This window comes from Carassius auratus, chromosome 47 (assembly GCF_003368295.1).
Source record: "Carassius auratus strain Wakin chromosome 47, ASM336829v1, whole genome shotgun sequence".
NCBI lineage: Eukaryota > Metazoa > Chordata > Actinopteri > Cypriniformes > Cyprinidae > Carassius > Carassius auratus.
In genome coordinates this window covers 12,392,454-12,403,360 of record NC_039289.1, presented here as the reverse complement: position 1 = coordinate 12,403,360, position 10,907 = coordinate 12,392,454, and the positions used below count along the sequence as shown (strand labels likewise).

General features: G+C 38.1%; 1 protein-coding gene across 2 annotated transcripts; it reads left to right on the top strand.

The window, feature by feature from the left end:
• The first annotated feature begins 248 nt into the window (after positions 1–248).
• Positions 249–7,663, top strand: pdgfaa (platelet-derived growth factor alpha polypeptide a). 2 transcript variants are annotated; one of them, XM_026236339.1, is made up of 6 exons: positions 249–831; positions 1,624–1,720; positions 5,021–5,122; positions 5,215–5,402; positions 6,505–6,625; positions 7,133–7,663. In XM_026236339.1, exons 1-6 carry the CDS (start codon positions 769–771, stop codon positions 7,141–7,143), a joined length of 582 nt encoding a protein of 193 aa, XP_026092124.1. In that variant the 5' UTR covers positions 249–768; the 3' UTR covers positions 7,144–7,663. The 2 variants fall into 2 exon arrangements, with proteins under 2 accessions (XP_026092124.1, XP_026092122.1); XM_026236337.1 differs by having other exon boundaries at positions 253–831; positions 7,130–7,663.
• The last annotated feature ends 3,244 nt before the right edge of the window (positions 7,664–10,907 follow it).

Below are 10,907 nucleotides of genomic sequence, written 5' to 3'. Positions count from 1 at the left end.
AAACATACCCTGTTTTTGTGGTAGACTAATTAGTTTTTACCGAATTAATTGCGTGAGTCGTCACCTGCTGACGTAGTCCGCAGAAAGGGTCACTGAATGAATCTTTATGTAACCGATTCAAAAGATTCGAGTCTTTGAGATGAGTCGATATCCCCAGCACTGCAGTTTCACTGAGGCGGTGACTTGAAAGGCTCTTTGCAGAGCTTCAGCTCGTCCTGAGGGGGCGCGCGGCTCGCCCACACAGTTTAACATGAGGAGATGAGAGAAGCCCCAGTTCATTCACTGTCAGAGCCTTTCCACGCTGAAGTTTGAACCAAACCTCTTTTATGTGAGGACACAGAGTATGGACGGTGCATAAGAATGGACTATTTTGGATAAATGTGGACTCTTTGTACCACGATTTTGTACATTTGGATTAGTTTTTTTTCCCTTCTGTATAATTCTGATGCGTTTATAGGGATGAAGGATCGCTTCATTCATGTTTTCTTAGTGTGTGTATGTGTGTGTGTGAGAGAGAAATGATCGTGCACACCGATTTGCGGGTTTGGTTTTTTTAATTAAATGGATTAGCAACGTTAAGAACTTATTGTTAGGAGATTTCATTGAGTCGGGTTTCGGTTTTTGGTCTCTGACGTGTGAAGAGTTTATGCTTTGAGAGATTTGTCTGTGGAAAGGCATGTTCTCTGGCTTCACGCCGGTTGGAGCATCTTCGCGGCTCCGGTCGGGACGCTTTCGCCTGCGCTGGGACACATTTGGACCACAGAGGAGATGAGACCCGAGCTGATCCACTTTCTCTTCTGCTGCTTCTCCCTGCTTTCAGCAGCCGCTGAGGTAAGATCAACATCGGAACACGTTTGCATTGAGGATAGAAGAAGAACACGATGGCTTTTAGTGAAGAGAGAGATTCCTTTATACATAGAAAGAGGGAGTGTTCATGTGGCCTGTCACTACGCAGTTCTTCATTATAACTTTAATGGTTATTAAAACCAGAAAATCGTGTTTCGCGTAATTGTATAAGAGAATGCCCAATATTATGGACGTTCTAAAATCAATTTTTAATCCCTTGTTTATATATATATATATATATATATATATATATATATATATATATATATATATTATATATATATATATATATATATATATATATATATATATATATATATATAATTTTTTTTTTCGAACACACAAGTGGCAAATTTGTAGCTAATATCTGCACTCATGTTACATGTCTAGGGTATGTCAAGTGGTGCAACCATCAAGTCAATTGGACTTTCAACAAACATGTGCACTTAATAATGCACTTCAAAATGTTTTTTTTTTTGCATTTATACATTTTTGAGTTATGAACATTAAAAATGTAGAGGGTTTGATCCACAAAATCTGTATTTTCACATAAAGATTAATCTAAATCTAATGCCTGATATTAGTTATAGAGTCCAAATTGGACTTGCATGCTGTTTATGACACACTGACTTCAGATATGAGTTATATAAAGTCAAAAAGCAATATTTTAAAACAGTGTTTATTGATTTTTAAAAGAAATGATTGTGAAACATTGTGACAAGCTACAACAAGCATAAGTAGTTTTAGTAAAGGTTTTTTTTTTGTTTTTTTTTACAGGAAGCCCCAATTCCACAAGAGCTGATTGAGAGACTGTCTAACAGCGAGATCCGCAGCATCAGCGACCTCCAGAGGATCCTGGAGATTGACTTCGTAGGTAAAGTTTCACTGTCTTTCTTATTATTTGATAAGATGAGTGAGTTCTAAATCCTAAACCTAGAAGGCAATGGCAGCTGATGGTGATCCAAATCAGTGAAGTGAAACTTTCGAATCTGTTCAAAAGGATGATGATGATCAGTGATTTGTTTAGTGGCTCTTCTCCAGGTTACATCTTAATGTAGTAGTTGGCGAAAAGTTTGTGTTGTGAGTGATTCACTGAACGATTCACTCAGCTGATTCATTAAAACACACAAGAGTCCTACTTGCTTATCAGTTGCTGAACAGGTTGCTAATTAAGGACTACAACTATCACAAGACACTGTTTCGCTCACCCCTGTCAAGTCGCCAAAGCGTTTAGGCGCAATTTTAGGAGAACAAGAGTCTGGGAAATATCCTTTCAGAGGAGGCTCACTTAATCTTTCACTGCTCTCAAAAGTTCATGGACCTTGGCATTTAATCGAGTTTAAACCAAAAGCCTCAGAACCTGTTGCCTAGAAACTGCAGTGCCATTCCTGCACTTGTGGCGCCACATGAGTATTTGAACTTAGTTAACAATGTCATGTTTTGGCGGGACCAGCGTTCTGAACTCAAATACGTCAATGTCAACATCATTGTAAGACTATAAAAATGGGGATATAAAGCATTTACTGAGCGATAATTCATTTAGACGATTTAAAATTCGAAGTTAAAAAAAAAAATTCTGTTTGACTTGTATTGATGGAACGTTCAATATTCGGAATCTAACTGACAATGATGATTTCATTACAAAATTTGCATTACTGCATTGCTATTGGTCTTATTTTTCTTGCATGTTGTTCGTCATCTCCAGCCGACTTTACGCTGGAAAGATGCGCAACTATATACACAAAACGACATCTTTTCGAAATCGATTAGTAGTTCAAACAATAAAATATGTAGCTTTGTGCACCCCACGAACAATTTTTTTAAGGAAGTCCATTAAGATTTGGCTGGTTTGGGTTTCAGTTTACTTGAGCCTGATTGCATATTGAATTTACAGACCTAAAGGGTTCAAATCTTCCCATTGCTCCAAATATAAACTTCCAGCGCATCTAATGAGGAAATGCTGCAGCCATAACGATATGAGTCTCAAATTCGATTTGGCCCATAAGCGCTGTAATTGAAATGCAAACAGCTGCGTCTGTGTGGCTGGTGCCTGAGGGAGGTCAAGCGACTCTCTCCATTATACTGTTGTCATGCCGCCTTTATGAGTTGAGTGTGGCTGAATGCCAGCGCTGCTGTAATGTATTATTCATGTTGAATTCCTGAGTTTGTGTGCGTCTCTGCGTCTGTGTGTTTAGGAGAGAAAAGAGGCTGAAGCTCAAGTAGTGTTTGCGTTTGTGAGGTCTGTTGCTTCACTAACGACTGTGTGAAAAGCCGAGCGTTTCGGGCGGCCACGGTGATCAAGTCTGAATTAAAACCACCCTCCTCCTCCATTGGGCTGGTTTCCGGGGGCAACAACAGGGGCATCTGTGTCCCCCGTCGTCCCGCTGAATGGCTCTGTGGAACAGCATGATTAAATACTGCACTTTGGGCAGACTAACTAACCCGATGTCCTTAAAGTGTATTCAGTGACACAATCCTTTCCGAACATCTTATTGTTGAGTCTAGGTTTTTTCTGTGTGTCCTCCAGTGGGGCATATATTTGCTTTGTGATCTGTGTGTAAAGGAAGGAAGTTTTTTAAGAATGAAGTGTTCCTGGCAGGTTGGCAGACACCTTTATTCTTTACTTGCAGTAGTAATCAGAATGGGTTTTCTATATATTTTTTTTTTTCAATAAGGCTGTTGGTACGGAGCCCCGCACATGACATGCAAGAAAAAATAAATAAACTGAGTGCACGATTTACTAATTCATTCCCTCAATGTACTAAAATGTGCACACGATTACTTTTACATTCACTCGATTTGCTAAATTGTGTGCAAAAATCAGTAAATCACGAATTAGTAAATCATGCACACAATTAATAAATCGAGGGAATGTAATAGTATTTGTGTGCACGTTTTAGTACATTGAGGCAACGAATAAGCAAATCGTGCACACGTTTTATAAATCGAGGGAAACGCAATAGTAAATCGAGGGAACGTAATAGTGTTCGTGTGCATGTTTTAGTACATTGAGGCAACGAATAAGCAAATCGTGCACACGTTTTATAAATAGAGGGAAACGCAATAGTAAATCGAGGGAACGTAATAGTATTCGTGTGCATGTTTTAGTACATTGAGGGAACGAATTAGTAAATCGTGCACATGTTTTATAAATAGAGGGAAACGCAATAGTAAATCGAGGGAACGTAATAGTATTCGTGTGCATGTTTTAGTACATTGAGGGAACGAATTAGTAAATCGTGCACATGTTTTATAAATAGAGGGAAACGCAATAGTAAATCGAGGGAACGTAATAGTATTCGTGTGCATGTTTTAGTACATTGAGGGAACGAATTAGTAAATCGTGCACAAGTTTTATAAATAGAGGGAAACTCAATAGTAAATCGAGGGAACATAATAGTATTCGTGTGCACGTTTTAGTACATTGAGGGAACAAATTAGTAAATCATGCACACAATTTATTATAAATCGAGGGAAATGCAATAGTAAATCGAGGAAACGTAATAGTATTCGTGTGCACGTTTTAGTACATTCAGGGAACAAATTAGTAAATCATGCACACAATTTATAAATCGAGGGAAACGCAATAGTAAATTGAGGTAATGCAATAGTAAATTGAGGTAACGCAATAGTAATCAACGTTTTAGTACATTGAGGGAATGAATTAGTAAATCATACACACAATTTATAAATCGAAGGAACGCAATGGTAAATCAAGGGAACGTAATAGTATTCGTGTGCACATTTTAGTACATTGAGGGAACGAATTTGTAAATCATGCACACAATTTATAAATCGAGGGAACACAATAGTAAATAGAGGGAACGCAATAGTATTCGTGCGCACGTTTTAGAATATTGAGGGAACGAATTAGTAAATCATGCACACAATTTATAAATCGAGGGAAACGCAATAGTAAATCGAGGTAATGCAATAGTAATCAACGTTTTAGTACATAAATGGAATTAATTAGTAAATCGTGCACATGATTTAGCCTACTATTTTTTTCCTTCATGCCATGTGCGGGGCACCGTACTGGTTGAGGCGGCATTTTGCAAAAAAGTTCAAGGGTGCTCTTTCTTGACAATAGTGAGGGAGGGATTGTGGGTTGGATGTCAGCTTGTTCCAAAATATGTCGCATTGTTGACTTTTGTGGTTCATTGTTTCGGTGCAGAGAATGAGGTGCTGGAGGACGTTAAACAAGGCCACTATAAGGAGCAATTGTATGATAGCAGACACCTCAAGAACTCACACTCCAGACGCAAGAGAAGCATTGGTAAAAAAACACACATACATACAATTATTCACATACACTTTGCAAAGCCCCTGTGATTGTTCTGTGTGTTTATGGGTTTGTTGTGTGTTTAGAGGAGGCAGTGCCCGCCGTCTGTAAGACTCGCACTGTGATCTACGAGATCCCACGCAGTCAGGTCGATCCCACGGCCGCCAACTTCCTGATCTGGCCTCCGTGTGTGGAGGTGAGACGATGCTCAGGCTGCTGCAACACCAGCAACATGCGCTGCCACCCATCCAAAAAGCACCACAGGACCGTCAAGGTGAGAGCATGTTGTGTATTGTTTTATATTTGGTATATTTGGTGTTTTTAAAAGCTGTTTTAAATGTTGACATTATTATTAATAATAATGTATTCAAATAATATAAGTAATTGTCCTTTTTAAAAATTTAAAAAATACATGCATATAAATGTAAAATACATACATAGCATTTATATATCATTAATATAAAATATTATAAATAATATAAATATAAATACAGATATTTATCATTTATATTTTAAATATTACAGTTATAAATAATATTTAAATATGATGTTATTATAAAAGTAAACTTTCATATTTATATGGTTTTTATTCAGTTACATTTATTTTAAAATTACAATTTTTAAATATTTAAAATATTTCTCAAATTTGTATATGTAAATAAAAAAATGTTATACATTTATATACATAATATAAAATATAAAAATTACATTAAATTACTATTATTATTATTATTATTATTATATAGCACATATTATAGCACTGCTTTTTTAATACATTAAAATTATTTAATTATAATACTTTTCTCATTATATATATATATATATATATTTTTTTTTTTTTTTTAATAACACCAGCAGTGTAACTAAATCTCCATGCACACTGAGTTTGCCACTTGTCAAGATAATTTTCAGTATGTAAATCTTTTCACATTTCTCAAATTCAAATGTAACAAGAGCGAGGCGTAGGACGTGCCAAAAGGAGGACAATGTCAATAAGAATTTCAGGGCCGCCAAACACACTCAAAGAGTTTCAGGCCAGACTTTCGTGGCTAGTTAACGAATAGCCCTAACCTTGAGTTAACCGCTGCAAATATCTGTCTGTAACACTGCTGCTGTGGGGTGTGTTCTATTGCGTTTATCTCGCCAGCTATGTGTGTGAGTGTTCAGACCTGAATAAAGTATTGTATAAATGGGCCTGCAGGGCAGCTGAGTTGGCAGGGAGGGAAGGAGTCTGTCAGTATGATCTGTGTGTTTAGAAACAGAGGAAACCGAAGTCACATTTACCTCTCGCCTTATCTCACCTCTGGAACAGCAGAGGAAAAATACACTGTTGATAGGCTTATGAGTGTGTGTGTGTTGCTCTTTCTCTCTCTCAGGTGGCCAAGGTGGAGTACGTACGCAGGAGGCCGAAGCTCCGGGAGGTGCAGGTGCAGCTGGAGGATCATCTCGAGTGCGTCTGCACGTCCAAACATCACTCAGAGTCCCGCATACACACGGGTGCGCATAAACTGCTTTTGAATCATTTGCTTTCCCACACCTTGTTTTAGTTTTCCCTCTCCACTCGTTTTTCCTTCCCCGTCGTTTCCTCCATTCCTCCGCTCAAAAGCCAGCCCAGTTCAAGAGCTAAAAAGAGAAGAGGAAATGGAAAATGAGATAAACTGCCTAAAAGCGGCAGTCAAGATTTACAGACTCTATATTTAGACTAATGGTCAGCAAGATGAAAGCCAAGTGGACTTAATGGGTCAAAGGTCGGGAGAAGGGATATCATGGTGCATTAATATTTGACTGTTCTTGATCCTAAAAATGTAATCATTTTAAGAATTACTAGAATTACTTAAGATAAATATATTAATGACAAAGAAACAGACAACAAGCATTAAAATAACATCAATTTTTTGGCCATCCGTTGGCCATTTGCCCCATAGACTTCCACTGTACACAGCTTTTTTTGTCAGTTGAGCAGGTGTGCTGTCAAAGCCTAACAAGGTCTTTTCTTCACAGCAGATATAAGGTGAGCGGGGCACTGGATAAAAGAAAGCAGAGGAGGGCCATTTCATCCAATCAGATAACTCGGCTGCACGACAGCCATTGAGTGATATCATCTGAAAAGACGAGGCGGATGTGAACTGTTCAACCCTGAGTGAATCAGAGCAGCCTTTTTGGATCACTTTGGACTTTTGATGCACCTTTAGACGTCACCCGCAGAAAGAGACTTTGGTTTTGGAATAAAACCCAGGGGAACGAAGCACAGCAAACTAGAGACTGCAAGGACAGAGACTCGCAAAAGACGAACTTTGAGTCGCAGATGTTGAAATTCCGCAAACTTTTAAAGGAGCATCTATCACGACTTTATTTGTGTATCAAGATTTCTTTTCTCCAGCAGATATCTGTATCATCTTATTTTTGTAACTGCCAGTTTTCTATCACCACTGATCTTCTCTTGTACAGAATGCCGTAGAATGAACGAGTACAACAAAACACAATCTGCAGTAACTAATACTAATAAAGTGAATACATTTTATTGTGTTTGTTTGACAGATGGCTGTCCCAAAGATCAGTATGTTGATGTGCATTCATTACAACCAAGAGCATTGTGATAAACCTTATCTCTTCCATTTCTCTTCCTAACCAACTGCAAACACAGCAAGCGATAAGAGACAAGACGTTTTTTATAGTCTAACTTTGAATATATGCTCAGATGAACTAATTAAGGAGATGACTGCAACCACAATGTCCTATTTGTTATTTTGGGAGGGAGCTCTGGATGGTGATGATTAACTAAGCTAATTGATCAAACATGGATACAATTCTGTTTTGACATCTCGTCACATCGCCCGTTTAGGACATGGTAGGTATGAACTTCTCTGTAAGATTTTAAGGCATCAAAAAAAAATCTTATTTCTTATTCATGCAGCACACTTTCTCTAATAAGATGATTGAAATTATTCAGGTTTTAGCATATCCAAAGCAAACATCACTCACACAAACACACACACACATTATATCCAAACCACAGTGATCTCTTTAGACCAAAATGTGCACTAAGCGGTCACCCAATCCATGTCCATCTGCTCCAGAAACTTTGATGGGGTTCCTTAAATTGGCCAGGACATTGTTTCAAAATGAGAGCTAAATGTAGTTGCCGGTTACTAGCATTCACTCACAAAACTGTTGTAGACAGTGGTTAGCTGCGAGACAAAGTAAGAATAACCTCATGATGATTCGATGTCTTGTTACATAACATCTTTCTCTCAAATGCTGCTACGCTTGTTTGAGAACTTAAACACACTTTCTTTGATTTAAACCACCAGATTGCGAGTGTTTGATGTTACAATAGGACAAATGTGAGTCATCCGTGTGACTTTGTTGTGATAGTGACTTCTACGTAAGTGTTATGTGATGAGCATGTGTGGGTGTTATTCATAGTATCTATACCAACACACCCGTACTGCTTCAAACCCTAGTGAGCTGCCTAACATGTGCACTTCTGGCATGAAGTCTGTTCCAAAAAGAGAGTAATGAATAAAACTATTGATTGTTTAAATGCTGATGAATTAAAAACGAGCTATTGTAGCCGATTTGCATGTGCTGTGCAATTAGCATCTTAGGAACATGCTAATGTTAAGGTCCGTTTCCTGTGGGCTTCTTGGAGATGTGGGATAACATTAGGTTCTGCTGGAATTCATTTAGATTTGTCTTCCTTAGATTTGTGTTTCTTGTAAGGAGCACAAGTTGTTCTGCATACATTTGAAAAAGCGAGGCAGTTCACAAAGTTTTGAAACTAAAGCTATAGTCTGAGCTCATTTAGCCTCCAAACGAATGAAAGTGAGATAGAAACGGAAAAAAGAGATCCGTTTCACGTAATTTGCGTAGAAGTACAGAAGCTTAATTCAGCGGTTAAAATTCTGTCATGTGTGAAAATCAGGTTGATTGCGGTTAATAGTATAAATTACAGAATGGCCTTTTCTAGACTGTCAGATGGATTTGGGTTTCTGACCTCTGATGGAAGGAAACAAAGGAAAGGATACAGGGAATTTGTTTCTCAGACTCACATTTCAACCTATTTTGCTTTCTTTCATTCTCATTTTCCCTCTCTCTTCTGAAAACCTTTTTGCGAGTACAATAAACAACCACTTCATTTGTTTTATCCTTACCTCAGCAACTGGCATCTTTTGATATCATAGAGAAAGTTTCTGCTCCAGGGTAGAATTGAATATAGTCTCTATAACACAACGTTATTGTTCGTAAAGAAAATGGCCTTTGTTTCAAAAAGTGTTGATCTGATGTGAAAGATACAGCGCTGTGAATCCAGGCCTCCAGGCAGGTATGTCCATTTCCTGTTTTAAGCTATCCCACCTGGCGGCTTCCTGACTAAAGGGCTACAAGTAATCTCACATCTTTTGTCACAACATACCTGAAATTGGTTCAACAGAGTATTCTAGGGTTACTGCAGTCATACTAAGGCAAGAAGCTTGTTAAATCATCCAACAACATGTATGTTAGACCCCATTCCATCTAAGCTCCTAAAAGAGGTGCTTCCAGAAGTCATAGATCCTCTTCTGACTATTATTAATTCCTCATTGCCATTAGGATATGTCCCAAAATTGTTAAAACTGGCTGTTATTAAGCCTCTCATCCAAAAAAACAAACAAAAAAAAACACAACTTGACCCCAAATAACTTGTTAATTACAGACTGATCTCGAATCTCCCTTTTTCTGTCCAAGATACTAGAAAAGGTAGTAACTTCACAGTTTTATTCCTTCTTAGAGAAAAATGGTATCTGTGAGGATTTCCAGTCAGGATTTAGACCGTATCATAGTACTGAGACTGCTCTCCTTAGAGTTACAAATAACTTGCTCTTATCATTTGATCATGGTTTCTCTGTATTAGTATTGGATCTCAGTTCTGCATTCGACACAACTGACCACAACATTCTTTTGCATAGGCTAGAAAACTTGTTGGCATTAATGGAAGTGCATTAGCATGGTTTAAATCATACTTATATGACTAGCATCAATTCGTAGCAGTGAATGAAGATGTATCATAATGATCACAAGTTTAGCATGGAGTACCTCAAGGCTCAGTACTAGGGCCGTTACGCTCCACACTGTACATTTTACCCGTGGGAGATAGCATCAGGAAACACGGTGTTAGCTTTCACTGTTATGCTGATGATACTCAGCTCTATATTTCTTTGCGGCCTGGTGAAATTTGGAAAACTAACAGAATGCATAGTCGAGCTAAAAAACTGGATGACGAGTTATTTCTTTTTTTTTTTTTGCCATGATGCAAGGTGTTTGTTATGGTGTTCTAAATGATTGCCAAATAACCTTCAGACTGAAGGTCTGGAATTCATGGCAGCTTTCATTGGCCAAGGCCTGCCCATGAGGCTGTTTGACCGACATGTCAAACAACCAATCACAGTTCGTTTTGTTCGTCGTCACGTTCTGAGGCATGAAAATGTTGCCACAATAACAGACTGGTGTGTAAAACTCTCAGACATATTTTAAAGATTCTATGCCGCAAACTTTAAATATTTCATATACTTTTGAGCATCCAGTGTTTAGTTGATCCTGATAAGCATTCATCGTCACAGTTTTAAACACTACAGCTTTCTTCTTTCTTGATGGGGTTTGGTGTCACGGTATCTTTGTTTCCAGGTGGAACGTTAAAGAACATGACACACATGTCTCCCAGAAATCCTGTAGAATTCAACCAATCTGGTGATGACTTTGACACTCCTGAAGTGTTTCCACTTTTGTGTCCCATATGAGCCTG